Source organism: Bactrocera dorsalis, chromosome 5 (assembly GCF_023373825.1).
Source record: "Bactrocera dorsalis isolate Fly_Bdor chromosome 5, ASM2337382v1, whole genome shotgun sequence".
In the NCBI taxonomy this organism is placed as follows: domain Eukaryota; kingdom Metazoa; phylum Arthropoda; class Insecta; order Diptera; family Tephritidae; genus Bactrocera; species Bactrocera dorsalis.
Window position 1 is genome coordinate 46,283,656 of NC_064307.1, and position 19,805 is coordinate 46,303,460.

At 36.0% G+C, this 19,805-nt stretch overlaps 3 protein-coding genes across 5 annotated transcripts in view; all 3 read right to left on the minus strand.

Moving 5' to 3' along the window:
- LOC105233992 (UDP-glucose 4-epimerase) overlaps positions 1–19,805 on the minus strand; it is a 199,652-nt gene that overhangs the window by 58,888 nt on the left and 120,959 nt on the right. The gene's annotated exons all lie outside the window — the stretch shown is intronic.
- Positions 1,278–10,953, minus strand: LOC105233997 (uncharacterized). 3 transcript variants are annotated; one of them, XM_011216190.4, is made up of 6 exons: positions 10,775–10,953; positions 5,518–5,611; positions 4,618–5,457; positions 4,061–4,562; positions 2,297–2,699; positions 1,278–1,489 (listed from the first exon to the last, which is right to left on the minus strand). In XM_011216190.4, exons 1-6 carry the CDS (start codon positions 10,799–10,801, stop codon positions 1,346–1,348), a joined length of 2,010 nt encoding a protein of 669 aa, XP_011214492.2. In that variant the 5' UTR covers positions 10,802–10,953; the 3' UTR covers positions 1,278–1,345. The 3 variants fall into 3 exon arrangements, with proteins under 3 accessions (XP_011214492.2, XP_011214491.2, XP_029404262.2); XM_011216189.4 differs by having other exon boundaries at positions 4,618–5,611; positions 10,775–10,951; XM_029548402.2 differs by lacking the exon at positions 2,297–2,699 and having other exon boundaries at positions 4,618–5,611.
- On the minus strand, positions 12,445–14,602 carry LOC105233998 (uncharacterized). The gene has a single exon (XM_011216192.4). It carries the CDS (start codon positions 14,515–14,517, stop codon positions 13,003–13,005), a length of 1,515 nt encoding a protein of 504 aa, XP_011214494.2. The 5' UTR covers positions 14,518–14,602; the 3' UTR covers positions 12,445–13,002.

The following is a 19,805-nucleotide window of genomic DNA, read 5'->3' on the forward strand; positions in this document are numbered from 1 at the left end:
TCTACTGCCTTTGAGAAATACTATCTCAAGTCTAAATCATGTCAAAATCGGATCAAAACTGCTCTAGCTCTCCGTTACCGAAAAACCAGAAATAACAGCCAATCTCAGATATATTGTTGCAATTTGGCGAAAGTCCATAACAATAATCAGTTATATTATACGTGACATAATTACATTTGACGAGGACATATCCAAATTATTTTAAGATCTTTGTTTATTGATTACGTAATAAAACCCGTTTTACTAAATTTGTTGATGGCTTACGAAATAGAACGGGTTTTAGTATAAAAAATAAAGACTTTAATATTGTAAAAATTTGCATTATTTAATATTTATTAAAGTAATTTATAGTAAAGTATATTTTTATGAAGTTTGAAAATTGATGTGTAACTTAAATGCTTGATAGAGGCAATAAATAGACACTCAACAGAGAACACGGTTAATACCATCTGCCTGGTTTTATAGGATTAAAAGGAAACGAAAAGGCTACCCTAGACCATTCAGTACCTTCAAGAGTTGTTTGTAGAAGAAGACCATCTCATGTCTTAGAACTCTAGCCACACCGGGCTTACCACAAAGTAACTTTGGGGTAAGGTTGATAGTAGATAGACCAAAACACGTCTACTTTTAAGCAAAAGGTAATAGTAATACTGTAGGGGCCATCGCAGGGCACTACCCTTAAGATTTCAGCTTCGACTATCACTCACATAATGCTCAGTTGTTATGGATGTGTTCTTAACCATTGTTACCAATTAAAGTTACAGTAAAGTAGCAAATTTGAAAACACCTAACTTTTCAGTGTTAACCTTGTAATAGTACTAACTCAAGAAATCTTTGCAAAGACTGATGTTTTCACAAGTCTCATAAAGTTATAAGTTATAACGATTGAAAAACAGCATTGAGAATTGTAAATATGTAAACTCATTTTTGTATGAAATCGAACAATTTTTTTAAACAAGTGTAAAAATCTAAAATTTTACGGTTTTACGATTCTTTCACAACCCGTCGTGTGAATACCCCAAATATGTCTTTCGCGAAATTCCCAAACTGATGCTTTCGATTGTGCTATATGCCGTCCATCGCGCTGATGTTATTTGATTTTAGTCTAAAACTGTATTGGGATTTGAACTTGAAAACTCTTGTTTACTCTTTTTCATACCAGAATATACCGAAATCTTATATTCCGCTTCAGTTAAATTCACTTCCCGCAGTGCTCATTAAAATAACTACCACAATATTTCATTCGTAAAAGCTTTATTTTTATGGAAATATAAACGTAATTTTCAATAACTTTGTTTATTATTATTTTGGATGTACAGGTAAAAAGTAATTACACTCTGTATTTTCAAATACAATCATTCGTAAAAACAAAATGGCAAAATATACATTTAATAACTTCGTTTTCAGGGAAGAGTTGTTGTAGTAATGAAAAGTCTTCCAGTACGTAATACTGACATCGAGGACAGTAACGAGAAGATATGATAGGCAACTGAAAGAAAAAAGAATTTTTAAATGATTTATTACTTAACAGTATCATAGTACCATAGCTATGTTCGAATTAAACCAGGTTAGGTTTAAAGTGTAATTTTTTAATGCAATCAAAATAATTTGGATAGCATTCACTTGAAGTCAGTATTTTGGAATACATACAATTTTTGCTATGCTGTAATAAACTAAATATTTATTTTGAACCAGTCACATCGTGATTTTAATTTAATAGCAAAAATCCCGTATTGGAATTAGAAATTATTTTTATTTAAGATTTTCGGGGTTACAAAATAAAAAACATTAATATAAATGTTAATTGAATTATTTTAACACGGTGACTCACTTAAAATTATTGTGGCAAAAATCTGTTTTCATTCAATCATTGACGGATGACATTATCTCGCATTTAAATTTAAATTTTTTGGTCACTCCTCTTTTAAAATCAGACTTAAATTTTAATAAAATTATTAATGGTTCTGAAATGGTTTCCAAAAATTAGTTGACAAAGTTGTAATTTAGAAGAAATAATATATTTTCATTTAAACTGTGAACAATAAGTTAATGTCAATCAGATACCAGATTTGTTCATATTTTAACTAACTAAAGAAGGGTTTATGTCTGACCACGACTAGGACCAACATGTTTTAAACGTTCTGTGGACAGAATCAGCAACATTTTTAAGGTGAATGAAATCGAACCAAAATATTATTCTAGCAAAGAAATATAGCCAATCGAAGTTAGAAATTAATTAAAACTAATATTTAAGTGCTCATTAAACTACTATGAATAAAATAGTTTCTCAATTTACCTGTTTGTATGATATATAACACCGTTTTACTTTATGAGTTTGGTCACACATCATAGTTTCGGGGTTATTTATGTTCTTGCAATATAAACACTTTTCTTTCCAGGCAATATGTGTTTTACAGTTCTTAGTATTCACATCAAATTCTTTAGTTAAAAAATTCAAAAATCGTTCTTTTGTTTGCTCTACAAAATTTTGCGGCAATAATAGCTTTTTGAATTTTCCAATCAAAATAATATACATCTTTAAAAAAACATTAATGGATTCGTTTTGAAATTCACTCAAAGTTGAAGATTTTAAAGAAAATAAATACTTAAGCCGACATATTACGTGAGTTATTTGAATACTAAGTGCCAGAAATTTTAATGAAAATGCAGTGGTTTCCTGATTTTTTTTCGCCATGAACCTAAAAAGAGGAAATTAATAAAGTTTTGACATTTTTTAATTTAATGTCGTTAATATAATAATCTTCAGAATACAAGCCAAGCAGAGCTTTAATAAAGCAAGTGTATATTGTACAGAGAAAAATTAATAGAAAAGATTAAATATTATTAATTTTAAAAACTCAGGAACAAGCAATATTTTTACCTATTATTAGAAAAATATTGTCGCTAGCACAATGAATATTACGTACAGCTAAAATTGTTGAAATTTAACAATACTTTTTGTTTTATTTTAACTTATTTTTTTTTATACATAGATACACGGCTCTGTTGGTATAGAGTGCGTATTTCGAATGCTTGCAGGTGACTCGAGCAGGAACTCTGCGAAGATTAATTGTTTAGGACACTTGTAGTAACAAGTAATAGTTAATACAACTTTTTTTTACCTGTAAAATTCGTATATAAGAGAATAGTGATAGTGTAGAAAAAAAATTATGATTTTTTAAATTTACAATAAGGGAGTTGTGCGTAATTGTATTGTTAGTGATATTTAATTAACAAATCTGACGTTCGGTCAAGGATTTGGGAAATCATAATGGTGACATTTAAACAGTTAACTAAGTATTCAAATATAATTTTGATTAATATATAATAATACTCAACAAATAAGGAAAGGCTAAGAAAACATGCAAAAAAGGTAGCCAGGGAAATACCATCGTGTGTTTTATTTATGTTGTGAAAGTATTCAACTTTTATTATTCGATGAAATCTTGAAAGGATTATAATCAAATTTGGTATCTTATTACCTTATATTGAAGGTCATTGACTCACTTAGTTTATTTATGTTACTTGGCGTCAGCAAAGACTATATGAAAATCATCTTCAAATGACATTTATGCGATATACATTTAATCGAAAAAGTTAAATTTAATAATTGAGTTGATGTGGAAAATGTCAACCAAAGGATCGGTATTCACTATATTAGGAATATTAGGTTTAAACTAAGGTCTAAAACTAATTATATTCATATTAAGCGTTAAATCAAATAATTTACTAAGCTTAAAATTAAATATTAATGTTGATTTTAATTTTGCAAAATGTTAATAATAAAAAAAAATATTTTAAGTTGAAATACTTTTGCGAGTCTTATTATGCACTTAAAGTGCAAAACTAATACATAATATCTTTAACATACAAACATGTAAATTACTAATAATTGTCAATTTATAACCAAAATTTTAAAATTTTTCAAGGAAAATAACACAAACAAAACAGCCAACCATTTTGAATCCGGTTCGACATCAAATATATAATCGTAAGCTTTAGTCTATCAATTATATTTAAGCGAACTCATATAAATAAATTAATTACTTTTATAACTCACCTTTGATAACTTAGGAAATTCGAAACAAATACAAATTTTGTTTGAAGTTGAAGTAAAAAGGTCTCATCCAAAACGGCAGGTAACTGAGTATTTATGATATCCGAAATAGGGCAGTAATTGTCATATTCCATACTATTAAATATATCCATTCCCAAGATAGTTGCATTATCGGTACATGGATTAATTACATGTTTGCTAGGCATTGCTAATTGCTTTGGGTCGCCGAGTCGTTGCAATTTTACAATATTAATAAATATACTATTATGCATATATTTACATTGTTGTGTATATTCTCCGTTACGAAATAATATAAAGGCCAATATATTTGTGTTTGATGATGGGATTGTACCAAGAATTCCTACGTTCGGGTTGTTGAAACTGGTCTCAATATTATGTTCAATTATTTCAAATTCACTTCGATCCACAAAGTTTATTCGAAAATAACTCAAATCATTCGTAATGGTTGTGACGATAAAATCAGAGGGAGATATGAATTGGATTCCTATTCAAAGGAAGATAAAAAAGTTATTTTTCTACATTAACAGAAAAATGTTTACCTGTTACTTTTATCCCACCAATATACAGTTCTTTACAGTGCATAACTTCACCTTTAGTATTGAACGAATACAGGATTATATTAGAACCTTTATTAAAAACGACCAGATATATACTGGCAGAAAACTTATTCACAAGTACTTTGCTGCAAACTATATTATCTTTTTTACTCCATAAATCTTCCAAAGGAGTTATAATAGGCGTATCAATATTTAAATTTACTGAAAATAATTGCAAAATACCATCTCTAGTACTAATAAGCAAAAAATTATCAAATAGATGTATGTCATATATTTTTTTAAGTGTTGTTTTTGTAATACAAATATTTTTTACATTTGCACTTTTTACATCTTGGAACAAAATAATTGCTATATATCCATTCTCAAAAGATACCAATAATAATGGTTCCTTTTGATGCCAAGCAGCTGCAGTTATGTAGCAGTCAATAGCATGACTTTCTGTGAAGCCCTTGATTTTGGAAGATAGTTTTTCATCAAAAAATAAATCATTAACATTGCATATTTCATTCCAATGACGACTAGGAGCAGCCATCTTTATTAATATTCGACACAGTCCACTATTGGTTACAATAACGGCAAATGACTTTCCGATCGGTGTATTCCGTGGTGCCCGTTTAAATTGCAAAGCATTTACTTTAGGAGGTTCACAAGAAAATTGTGCCATATATGTTGGCTCTAATACTCGTCGATGCTGTTCCAATAAAGTCGAATCATTATAAGATTGTTTCAAATCGTTTTTCTTTAGTGGTTCCAAGTTATAAGTTTGGGGAATTTTAACGTAATATAAATTATATGGCAAATCAGTTAACTCTGTTGATAAATCTAATAGATCCAATATTATAAGCTGATTACTGGAACAGTGCAATGCTATCAGGTTTTCACCGGATATTAAGTCAAATTCCACAAATATATCTTGTTTCACCTCCGACAAATGTAATTGGGTAAGTAACAAGGACGTCATGGCCTTTTCATATATCTATAAAGAATACAAAGAAGAGCGTAATTATGAGAAATATTCACAAGTTCAAAATTTATAGCACAACTCTGAATAGTTAAATAAATATTATCCAATATTAGGTAATATTACGATTGCCCTGTAAAAAATACTTGTATATAGCCACCGACCTTTTTAATATCTATCGACATTATCAAATTTGTAAAAATTAGACACAACTGATAAAATACAGAGATAAAGAAATGCCCAACTCATAACTCATTGGGGGTGATAGACCAATTGCAAAACCTCATAACCACTGAACTCTGTGAACAGTCAAAGTTCAGGAGGTTTTGACGTTTTGCAATTGTAAACGAGGGATGGTCAGATAGCAATATTACCAAATAAATATGTAATTGGAGGGATTTGTTTGTACAATACTACTAACAAAAAATGTAAAACAATGAAAATTAAAGAAAAATGTGAAATTTAACGCTTTGTAATGTCATGCATCATAGTATTTTAATGGAAAATTATTAAAAACGGGATACACTTAAAATACCGAAGTTTTATTTGTCGGCATTTTGATGTGTAGACATTTTAAGTGTCGGAATTCTAAATTCAAGATTTTGATTGTCGGTATTGCGTTACACACCCGATTAAAAACAGCTAAAAAACATTTAATACTTTTATTAAGTATTGAAACAAATAGTTTTTACAAATATTAAATGACCACTATATAAAAATTTTTAATTGCAATAAATGTTGGGTGTTATAATTTAAATGCCCAAAAATATGAATAGATGCCATCGATTCCATTGCCCCACACCAATATCGTGCAATTTTTAGCGTACGAGGTTATAGAAACTCACTCTGGGGCCTGTTTGAGTTTCGAGATAGAGATGTTAAACAACAGCTTTAAACTTTTTCACTCAGGTAGTTCATGGTCCACCTCTTCAGTCTGGAGGTAGCGTAGTTTTCTCAATGTTCTGCAGTAGCGTTGTATGACTAACTGTGTCAAATGTTTTTGACAAGTCCAACGCTACGAGGATCGTTCTCTCATAAGGTGGTTTCTGGTCAAGGCCACGAACTATGATGCTAAGTGCTGTGGTTGTACTGTGCACTTTTCGGAATCCATGCTGGTAGTTTGCTGGCTCAGGCGGTGAGTGAAGGTTGGGAATAGCGAGGCCTCAAGTATCTTCACTCCTGGGGAGAGGAAATTTGTCGGATGATAGGACTCCCTTTTTGGCGGGTATCACAGGTTTCAGTGGGGGACCACTCTTCTGACTTTCCACACATCGGGTATTTGAATAGTGGTCAGCGACAGGTTGAGGATCTTGGTGCGGTAACTTACTCCCGTCGAGCCAAGATGCTTTGGAATAAGCATGTTAATTTCATCAGGGCCAAAGGATTTGGATGGTTTTGCCTTGTTGATAACCTCATCAGTGACTGTACGTGGTGCGCAATCTCTTGGCATTTTGCGCTGCCGTTGGGTAACCCATTGTTTGGTTTTGTTTACCGAAGAGTGTACTATAAAATGCCGACTAAAATAGCTCGCAGGTGCTCGAGGAGGCATGTCCATTGAATTGAATTTCAACTCGGTCATCATGTCTTTTCCGATTAGACAAATCCCTGACAGTAACTCAGAGCTTGCTGCGATCTCCTTGCGGAATCGACGTTCGCCAACGGCTACGTCCGTTAAAGGGGTATTCTACTCTAGAATTTTGAAAAATTAGATTTTTTTTCATATATTTAAAGTTTAGACCCTTAAGTACACCTCCAAAGGGTTTTTAAAAATTAAAATTATTTTAAGAGCTACAGTTACTTTAGTGACGCAGTACCTAGCCCGGTAGGTAGGTAGACTCAGTTTTTTAAATGCGTTTTTCTCGAAACTACTTTTTTCCACACGGTACCGGCATTATCTCAAGTTCTATACAACCGATTTACTTGAAATTTTGTGTGAACCTTTTTTATATAATCCTTTAACCTTTATTTTTATATAATTTTTAATCCTTTGTTTTTAATATTTAAAAAAAAATTCAGGAATTTCAAAAAAAAAGCGTAAAAAATGATTATTTGCAGGCAGTCGCCATTTAAAAAAAAAAAATCGTGTTCCCTGAGGTAGGTACTATAACAGCATCCTTACTGATTAAGAATTTCTTTAGATTTTTTTTCAGACCACCAGGAGAGCCAGGATCAATGTCACCACGATGCGCCATTTTTTTTACACCTGTCTCACCCCCCTCTAATTATTTTAGTTTTAAATATTTTTTTGTAAATTTTTTTCTGTATCCTTAGGATATCAATTAAAACACCATAAAAAATGGATAGTAAAAATATTTTTTTTTTTTAAATAAAATTCAAAAAACTGCCCAAAATTTGATTTCTAGAGTAGAATACCCTCTTAAAGTTATTGAAGGTGTCCACTGAAATAAAATCGGGAGATTTCTCGATTGTCAGGTTCTGCTATTATCAGACCACCGCTATGAAAATATCGGCCGAGCTAATATAGGTGCCCATAATCCTGGAGGGGGATTTGTCATTCATTGTGAAGAATGTCTAATCGTCTATCTGCTTCGCCAGCGCCATCCCCATTCGATCATTTGGCAGGCAGCAATACGAGCTGCAGAACTTAATCGAGCAGGTAAAATCTTTTATAAGAGAATACAGCTGCTGGCGTATGCCGATGATATTGATATCATCGGTCTCAACACCCGCGCCGTTAGTTCTGCTTTCTCCAGACTGAACAAGGAAGCAACGCAAATGGGTCTGGCAGTGAACAAGGGCAAGACGAAATATCTCCTGTCATCAAACAAACAGTCGTCGCACTCGCGACTTGGCACTCACGTCACTGTTGACAGTCATAACTTTGAAGTTGTAGATAATTTCGTCTATTTAGGAACTAGCATTAACACCACCAACAATGTAAGCCTGGAAATCCAACGCAGGATTACTCTTGCCAACAGGTGCTACTTCGGACTGAGTAGGCAATTGAAAAGTAAAGTCCTCTCTCGACGAACAAAAGCCAAACTCTATAAGTCGCTCATAATTCCCGTCCTGCTATACGAGTATGGTGCAGAGGCTTGGACGATGTCAACAACGGATGAGTCGACGTTGCGAGTTGCGAGAGAAAAGTTCTGCGAAAGATTTATGGTCCTTTGCGCGTTGGCCACGGCGAAAATCGCATTCGATGGAATAATGTACGAGATATACGACGACATTGACATAGTTCAGCGAAATAAAAGACAGCGGCTACGCTGGCTAGGTCATGTTGTCCGGATGGACGAAAACACTCCAGCTCTGAAAGTATTCGACGCAGTACCCGCCGGGGGAAGCAGAGGAAGACCTCTACTCCGTTGGAAGGACCAAGTGGAGAAGGACCTGGCTTCGCTTGGGATATCCAATTGGCGCCACGTAGCGAAAAGAAGAAACGACTGGCGCGCTGTTGTTAGCTCGGCTATAATTGCGTAAGCGGTGTCTACGCCAGTAAAGAAAAAGAATACCAAGGATCATGGTGTGCGTTAAAGTCGCCAGTTACCAAACGGTTTTCACAACAAAATAGTGCACCTATATTCGGATGATATCTTGTAGGGCAACATGTAATTGGGGGAATGTATATATTAAATATTTAGAGCTCGTCATCGGTTGACAGAATAGCTATATCCTGACATTCTAGGATAGTATCCTAACTTGCAGTGGCCGGTGTAGAATGCGACCAGAAGCCTGAGTTTATACCTTGGGAGGTTAATTATTGATTTAAACCTGTTCTGGTTGTACTCCCCAATTAGCAACTTGTCGTGTCGTATACCATGCACTCGTTGCCAATGCCTTTCCCGGCTCACTCTTTCTTCCTTATGGTCCTTCACGGTCTGGGGGCCCACCTCAGTGAATGGTTCGGGCCCTATCATATTTGTGGAGGCTGCGGAGCGGGCGAGCTCATCACCCAGTTCGTTACCGGCTTTACCTCTGTGACCAGACACCCAGATTAGGTGCACCTGGTTCCTTTCAGCTAGGCTGTTCAGCCGTTCTCTACTCTCCTGCACTAGTAGCGATTTCATCTCGTACGAGGAGATCGCTTTTAGTTTCGCTTGGCTATCACTCTCTACCCCCAAGTGTGAGGTTCCTGAGGCCGGGAGGGACCTGCGCCTTGTAAACGGAACTACGGTCGTCTTTGATCATTACGTAAAACGTTGAAACCTGCACAACTCAGAAGATCTGAGTGGTTGTTTAGCTTGGTTTCTTGGACCGCAACTATCGTTACCTATTCCCGGCTCATGAATGCTAATATCTCCTCGATCTTGCTCTGGAGTCCATTGCAGTTAAATTGTAAAATCCGAGTTTGTCACGGGTATCCGTAGGTGATCATGGGAATGAGGGTAGTTGTTGTAGCTGTAGAATTCGCAGGTGCGGTTGTCGCACTGTGGGGTTAGTTGGTGTTGTGGGGTAGACTACAACATGGGGCAATATACGGCACTTACGTGTGGGGCGCAAGCATGAACACGTCGGGAAGTGACACTAGCCAGTACAAAAACTGCACTGAACTGATGTAACATTCCGACATATCACGGTCTGACTCACGGAACAGACTGTGCGAGGAACCAGAAGCTGGTGAGTGGTTCTCACACGAGCGTTGGAGCGGGATGGAGGCAGCGTAATACTCCACGTTGGCGGAATTTAGAGCACGCCCGAATCTAAATAAATAACCATGTTCGAAAATTCTGAAAGATCATCACACGATAAAGAATTTTGTATTGTTGTCACAATCTTCATTTTCAATTATTTTTATTTTATTAGAAAATATGCTAACAATATTTTTTTGCTTGCTTGCAACCATTTTTTTATTGTTGGAATTATAGATATTTTCACTATTTAATGCAAAACAATTGAGTGGAACAGAATTAGCGAAGTGTTTGTGGATATTATTGTAAAATTCACTATAAACCGGACAAACACTCATTTTAAATACTTGCATTTTTGAACTTTAAATGCAAATATCTCAAAAATAATTCAGCGGAAACTATATATATGTACATATATATATATATATATTCTTGATCTGAAGGAGCTCTGTACATACCCAAATAAAACTTCAAAAAACTTTATCATCATAAAGTAATGCATTTTGTCATATTTATGATAAATAAATATAGTAAATATAAATACACCACAAACAAGTTTACAGCAACCAAATTATAATAAACTTACTTTGTGCCGGGAAATCTTATAATTCATATAAAATACATTTAACACATGATCTATCTCCTCGTTACAACTTAATTTTCTGTATAAAAATTCACATTTATTTGTTTATTTGTTTACGGTAGATAAGTTTCCATCACAAATCGTCAAGTGTTTAATCGTCATCCCGACAAGCAATATACGTTGTTCTGACAACCTTATTGCTATAACCACAGTATATACTGAGGTTATCACTATTGCAAACTAACAATTTTTAGAATAATGCTGAACACATGGAGCGTGACAGACTGCATGCGAACCTGTCAAATATTAAAATACACATGTTTAGATAGCTGCACGACTACACGACTGCAGGCCGTCAGTTGTCGCTCTCGCTAACTTGAAAATATTCTTAAATAAAGTGATTCCACTAATATATAATATGAAAAATTAGTCAAAGCTCTAACCAACCTGACGTTATTTTACAAATAAATAGCTCTGTTATTACATTTGTAATAACAATTGGTAATTTAAAACAAAAATATTTACCTATTTTCTTGTTTTTGCATACAAAAATTCACAGAATATTAAAATTTCATTGAAGTGAAAGGTATTAGTATGACCACAACAAAATTGTGTACATGCAACGTGTTGTCTTGTGTACATAGCGGCTATTGTGATGTCGCTGCCTTCTCACAAATGTTTATGTAGAAGCTTTCACGACGCCATTTGCAGTGTCGTGCTGCCATCTCGTGTCGCGCTCCATGTGTTCAGCACCTAACTGTTGTTGGCGATACATTAATAGGGGGATTCTCTTGCTCTTGCAAGATTGCACGATGACACAAAATGCAAAAATCCTAAACCGATATATGTATGCAAAGGGCACGTGTGCACTCATTGATTCGTCGATTTATTGTGAATGACTATTATGCATGGCTATTCTGAATAGGCGCAGCTTCTGCATACATTTTTAACAAAAAAAAGCTGTAACAAATTTTTATAATTTAAATTGAAATTATAAAATCTATTTAAAATTTACCTTCCTCAAAATTTAACGGCGAAATATATTTTTATGTAAAATGACAGCTAGCACAGTGTTGCTCATGTGTAACTGCACGAAGATGAACATAGGTGTTGGTCTGTCATATTTTACTGACATTGTAAATAATTTGTGCCGTTGCACGTTGTTTTGACAGCTTTATTTGTTTTAAATAAGAAATTAACATCTTGACAGGCAAAAATTTATGGGGCATTAAAAGCTGGCTGGCCAATGAACTATCATACTCTGCGGTTGTTTCTAGGATGATTGGACCAAAACTATGCATTGCGATGCAACATAAAGGGGTTGTTCCTCAAGGAGAGAATGGAAAGAGAACGGCGCTGGCAGCAGGCAATAGTAATGCGCCATGCCAAGTTACTATTGGGATTTTACAACCAAGCAAAGTTTTGAGATATAATCAATCTCCACAAGAGACCAATTCCGTTTCCTTGTCTCGCCCTATACTAGGCACTGCAGCCTCAAGAGACTTGTTTAACAAGGGCACAGTCTCTTGCGTAAACTGCCGGTTGTGGGACATGTAACCGGAAACTCCAGAACACCTAATTCTAGATTGCCCCTCAATTTGTAGAAGCAAACTCAAGGACCTTGGAACCATCCACTTGCACCTAGAAAACGGACCGAATATAAAATAACCTAATATGTACCAAAAAAAATGAAATTTTTATTGTCTGGTTTAATATTATTATTTATTAACGATTAATTAAAAAAAAATTAAATTGCCTTAAATTCAACGCTGTTCATTTTTTCTATAATAGTCCGACATACTACAATTTGTTGAACAACTTCTTTAACTATATTAGTAACCAAATTTACATTCTGCCGTCATCTCTTTTTTTTAAGTTTATATGATCAGCATTAAGAGTAGTAGGCAAAATCTAAAACCCAGCCAAAGTTTTAAAGGGCGGCTTCACCAAAAATTGAATCGAAGATAAAGTAATAAACTTTTAACGTAATGTGTACCAAAAAATTTAATTTTTATTCACTGGTTTAGAGTTAATTAAAAAAAATTAAATTGTCTTAAATTCAACGCTGTTCATTTTTTCAATAGGCGGGCATTCTCTAAATCCAGCCGAAGTTTTAAAGGGCGGCTTCTCCAAAAATTGGACCGAAGATAAAATAATAAACTTTTAACGTAACATGTACCAAAAAATTAAATTTTTATTCACTGGTTTAATATTGATTAATTAAAAAAAAATTAAATTGCCTTAAATTCAACGCTGTTCATTTTTTCAATAATAGCCGGGCATTCAACTACAACAATTTGTTGAACAACTTCTTTAACTTTATCAATAACCAATTTACATTCTGCCGTTATCTCTTTTTTTAAAAAGTTTATATGATCAGCATTAAGAGTAGTAGGCAATCCGTCAATTAAGCATAAGTTAGTACGGCACGGTCCATTTAAATCTTTAGGATAACGCCGTATATCCTGATAAGTTATTGTGCTTTCATTAGTAAAATCCAAATACACAACAGTATAACGTGAGTTTCCCATTATTTTCACAACTCTGGCTCTATACCACTCATTCTCGAATTTAGCCAAGCAATATTCATGAAGTTTTGGATTATAAAATTGTCCATTATCTTCATAGTTGTTCAAATACTCCTGCACAGTAACTAAATATTTCAAATCTGTTTCTGCTATACAACCTATATACCCGTAACTTAAAGCTGAAGTATCCAGAACTACCACTTTGAAATTTGACAAATTAGTTTGAAATATATATATATCAAATGGTGGTGATAAAATTGGTTTTTCCCTGTGACAAGGTTCATCGAGACAGAGATCAAGCAAAAGGTCCTCGTTGTTATTTAAATTTTTAATTTCGATGTCTTCAGAATTTTTAACGTTCTCACTCTTTCCAAAGTTAGTGTCGAAACATAATTTATTTATTTCTTCATTTAGGTTTACGTTTCCACATGTTAAAGTAACTTCTTCTCCTATTTTGTTACTGTTCGTCTCAATACATCGACATAATTCGTACTGTAGCCCTTCAAATTTTTCGAGCAAAGACATTACTTTTGAATCAGAACATTCTTCCACATTATGGAGTATTATAACTGCCGACAATCGAGGAAATTTCAGGACATCATCTACGGCCATTCTGAGATCAACTTTAGCAACAGTTGCTATCCATCCATAATCGCAATATAATAATGAAATGCGTTTGTCGTCCTGGATTGATAACACCTCAACTCGAGTAAATATACCCTTATACAATAAAAGAGCAACAGATCCCACAGAAGGGCACACAACTAACTCCGGAGCATTTTTTCCAAAAGCATTTATTTCCTTCTGAATATCTGCGAAATTATCTGGCGGTTTATGCGCACGCACCAAACATTTATTTGATGAAAGGAATTTCACCAAAATAACGTTTTCAGTAAAATTACGTATTTTGTTGCTCAGTTTTGCATTCTTTTCAGTGTCATCGTTTTTCAATAACTCTTCAACTGACGTAGAGCTGACTTGATTATCTTTGGATTCCGAAATCAATTTCTCACGTAATAACGTACTATCTGCGTGACTAAGAGGCACCAAACGTGGCATGGGCAAACAAATATAACGGTGCCGTTGCCAATCCATGCGCTGGCATTCCATGGAACAATATAAATCAAAGCAACGTTCACAAGACCACTCTGCCTTTTTATGACACAAAATGCATAATCCCCAGGTAGGAGAAAGTTTCGGTAAATCAGACGCCAACATTTTTATCGAATATTTAATGCTCAATTTCAACGACGCAATCAAACGTTTGATCAAAAATAATCCGTTACGAAAAGGAAATGACCCAATTTTATCGAAAAAATTATCGTAATCGGATTACGGGGCATCTCGACAGGCAAATGTTTATGGTATACTAACTGTATGCTAAACGTATTGCCTATGGAGAATCCACATTGCTTCATTCGCATGTATACAGTTTCATACGGCTTATTTTAAATTTAGTAACGCGATTCCTGAATCTACATTAATGGTGTACATACATATATGAATTTAAAGAGTTTACATTCAATTTCCTACATTCCTTTGACATTTTGCACCCTGTATAATATTTAAACTACCAATAGGAGAGTACAGCAGCAAAACAAATGTATCTTTTTCGATCGACTTTTACAGGGCACCTACATCGTATAACATTATTGGTTTTACATTGTAAACCTTTGGTGTAAGTGAACTGAATTGCTAACTTTTTATTCCTCAGCATTCAGTTTCTGATAATCAGGACCGTTAGCTTTTCCAGTGTGTTCAACAGAAACGAGAACCCAAATTGTCGTTAAAAATACTTAAACCTGATAGCAATCCCGCAATTTCTCTTAAAGATCTTGCAGCGTATGCTAATAGCCTTTACAGACGGCAGCATTAATCTCGATTAACTGCGCACTATATCAGATCCAAATATGTAGGTGACAGAGGGCAGCTATGCAAGTTTGAAATTCTAGTAAACAGCTGATTGCCATTGTTATAATATTTGCAATGAAAATCGATAGAAGAAAAAATTGCGGTTGTTATCCGACTAATTTTTGCAATACCATTTTTTATTACAAAAACATATCAGCATTTTATTTTAAAACTTCATCATAATACCATAGGGGTATCCTCTTGCTCTTGCAAAACCCTTGCACGGTGCACGAATTGCAGAGTTTCCCACTTGGTGCAACATCATAACAACAAAGACACGAAGAAAATTATTTCCAATGGCTGTAAAATATGTCAGACCAAACCCCATGTTTATTTTCGTCCAATAACACGAACAAATATAACGTCAACCCTGTTTTAGCTGTCATTTCATCACATATTACGTCGTTGAATTGTTGCGGATATTTTATAATAAGATTAGTGGGATAATCCATTCAACAGCCGAAATCGTGTGATTAAGTGTCGGTCTGAACATGGTATAAGATTTTGAGGATTAAATGCGAATTAGCAACGGAGTTATCTTCACTAACTCCTGAATTAATCCAGATTAACGCTGCCGTCTGCCAATGTTATAACTATAACAAATGTGGGTGAGTTCCTGTTATTACAAATGACAAGCGTAGCTAGCATTTATATTTATAGCCTTGATTTCCCTCGGGCTTGGAATTTTTGTGTGACTTTCTTATGCATTTACAAAGCATTTGAGATCTGAGACACACTGAAGCAGTTAAAATTCCAGATGAAACATAGAACATACACGAGGAAACGATTGAAATCTCGCAAAATAATGATGTGCGATAAACGCTCTACGCAATTTTTACCATAGATATGCCATTCTGTTTATCCATTTGGTCTATATAATTTTTGATAAGTTTTTCTTTTGAGATGGATTGTTTTTATTTGTTTGATTTAAATTTTTGCTTTTTGTAGTGTTTAAATCAGCTTGTATTGTGATAAGCTGCCCTACACACGCACAGGGAGATTTCGAGTAGATTACCTTCAAATATTCTAGGTGACGAGATTAACATGTGCCATTTGTTTATGGTGAAATCTACTGTGCAACATGTTGCAAGATTCTTTATATTGTACATGTTGTAGTATGCTTTTAAACCATATGTGTGTCATCAGTATTTTTAATTTTTGTTCTAAGCCAAATCAGTTTTGAACTGCAATACTGTTCTAGAAACCATTGAAATTATGTGGTGTGGCGTAAGGTTCTCTGATTGATTGCACTGTATACACCAAGAGCTTTAAGCTGTTCTCCCGCATTCTTATGTTTTCTGTAATTTTGACTGCATTAAAAAAAATATAATGTAAAATGAAAAAGAAAATTAAGAACAAAAAGATAAAATAATTTGGAAATACAACTATCAAAAAAATTATTTATGTGTGGGTGCGGTTGAAGATACAGTTGGGAGGTATACATAAAGCCATATTTATGCTGGAATGTGTACGCAACTGTTTGTTAGAGATTCGAAGGTAGCCACTATTGAATAAAAAATAAATGTCTTCATTCCTTTTTTTCAACAGCGAGAGTTTCAAAATCATTACATATGCACCGAAAAGATTCCACCCGTTGAGTTCAAAATTTGATGTAAAAGATTTTTAGAGTAAACTAAACTTTAAACAAATTCATGGATGGATGGATGGAGTCATGTGTAGAAGTTCACGCAAGTGAGGAAGGTTCTCTGATCGCCATTTACTTGGGAGTGACCAAAAACGATTGTTTTACATATGGCTCAAGCAGCTCACGACTGACGGTCTCTAACCAAGTATCTTCTGGATAGCCTAAGAACATCCGTTTGAATGCGAGCTAAAATGAGAAGGCGAAACATCCCCTACATAAGGTTGTGCGCTAGGTTTGGGACCCGCCAAGTAAAAAAACACCCCCAATAAATGGAAACAACAAGCCTCAGATGAGTGCCCCCCTTTCGATGGCAACCATGACAAACGAATTAAGGACTATGATTTGAGGGCATGCACCTGGTATGTCCGGTCCCTTAATTGGGAAGGTGATATCCTCGTTAGAGGGAAGGCTGACATCCCCGCCGTCCAAGTAATGCGATGGACGGGAAAAGGGCTGAAAGTTGTGGCATTTACTACAGTGGCCATATAAAGGAGCTCAAGTTTGTGTGAGATTCACTCCGGTGAATGAATGTCTAGCTACAATCCGCATCAAAGCGAGGTTCTTCAACATAACGCTGATTGGCGCCTACGCCCCGATGGAAGAGAAGGACAATGTGACCAAAGATGCTTGGAGCACATCTATGACAGCTGCCCCCATCACGATGACAAAATCGACTTTAACGCTAGGGTGGGCAAAGTAGGTACCTTTGGCACGACGGTCGGTAAATTCAGCCTCCACGAGGAAACATCCTCAAATGGGTTGAGGCTGATCGACTTCGCCGAGGCCCGAAATATGGTTATCTGTACTACTAGATTCCAGCATTTGAAAATTCATCAATCCACCTGTCTCTGGATCGAAAAACCACCATCATGTTGTGATAGACGGAAGACATATCTCCAGTGTTTTAGATGTGCTCCGAGGTCCTAACATCGACTCGGGCCACTATCTTGTTGCAGCCTAGATTCGCACCCGCCTCTGTGCAGCAAAAAACGTACAAACAGCAAACAGAAGGAAGGTTCGACGTCGAGAAGCTGCAATCACAACAGACAGCCGAACGATTTTCTACTCGACTTGTACTACTGCTCTATGAGAGCACTCGTCAACAACTCGGTATAAGGGAGAGAAAACAGGCTGCTTACCTCGCGACGTTACGATCGACCACAACACGGGCGGGATGGGATAGATACCGAGAGTTGATGAGGGAAGCGAGACGCATTTGCAGACAGAAAAAGAAAGAGTCCGAAATGCGTGAGTATGAAGAGCTTGATAAGCTGGCCGACATTAGTAATTCTCGAAAAAAATCTACGAAAAGATGCAACGACTAACAGAAGGTTTCAAGACCGGAGCATACTCTTGTAGAACTCCCAAAGGTGATCTAGTGACCGATGCCCAGAGCATACTAAAATTATGGAGGGCCTGCTGAATGCCAGTGAACGCACAACGCCTGGAGAAGGCGAACCAGATTCGCCAATCGATGTCGATGGAACAGACGTTCCCTTGCCCGACCATGAAGAAGTTCGAAGAGCAATTATCCGTCTGAAGAACAACAAGGCAGCGGAAGCTGATGTATTGCCGGCCGTACTATTCAAATAAGGCGGAGAAGAAATGATAAGGAGCATGCATCAGCTTCTTTGCAAAATATGGTCGGACGAAAGAATGCCCAACGATTGGAATTTAAGTGTGCTCTGCCCAATTCACGAAAAGGGAGACCACACAATCTGCGCCAACTACGGTGGGATAAGCCTCCTCAACAGCCTTAAACTAGGAAAATCAACAACCGACCAGATATTCACCATGCGCCAGATTTTGGAAAAGACCCGTGAAAAGATAATCGACACACATCACCTCTTCGTCGATTTCAAAGCAGCTTGTGACAGCACGAAAAGAAGCTGCCTCTATGCCGCGATGTCTGAATTGGGTATCCCCGCAAAACTAATACGGCTGTGTAAAATGACGTTGAGCGATACCAAAAACTCCGTTAGGATCGGGAAGGAACTCTCCGAGCCGTTCGATACCAAACGAGGTTTCAAACAAGGCGACTCCCAATCGTGCGACTTCTTCAACTTGCTGCTGGAGAAAATAATTCGAGCTGCAGAACTTAATCGAGCAGGTACAATCTTTTATAAGCGTGTACAGCTGCCAACACGTGCTACTTCGGACTGAGTAGGCAACTGAGAAGTAAAGTCCTCTCTCGACGAACAAAAACCAAACAGTATAAGTCACTCATAACTCCGGTCCTGTTATATGGTGCAGAGGCTTGGAGGATGACAAAAACCGATGAGTCGAAGTTGCGAGTTTTCTAGAGAAAAGTTCTGCGAAAGGTTTTTGGCCCTTTACGCGTTGGCCACGACACATATCGCATTCGATGGAACGATGAGCTGTATGAGTTATATGACAACATTGACATGGCTACGCTGGCTAGGTCATGTTGTCCGAATGGACGAAAACACTCCAGCTCTGAAAGTATTCGACGCAGTATCAGTCGGGGTAGTAGAGGAAGACCTCCACTCCGTTGGAAGGACCAGGTGGAGAAGAACCTGGCTTCGCTGGAAATCTCCAATTGGCACCACGAGAAAAGAAGAAATGACTGGTGCGCTGTAGTTATCTCGACTATAATCGTGTAAGCGGTGTCTACGTCAATAAAGAAGACGAAGTAAGTTGCGAGTTTTCCAGAGAAAAGTTCAGCGAAAGATTTATGTTATGTCGTTATTCAACGATGAGCTGTATGAGTTATATGACGACATTGACATAGTTCAGCGAATTAAAGCGTCATGTTGTCCGAATGGACGAAAACACTCCAGCTCTGAAAGTATTCGACGCTGTACCCGCCGGGGGAAGCAGAGGAAGAGGAAGACTTCCACTCTGTTGGACCAGGTGGAGAAGGACCTTGCTACGCTTGGAATATCCAATTGGTGCCACGTAGCGAAAAGAAGAAACGACTGGGGTGCTG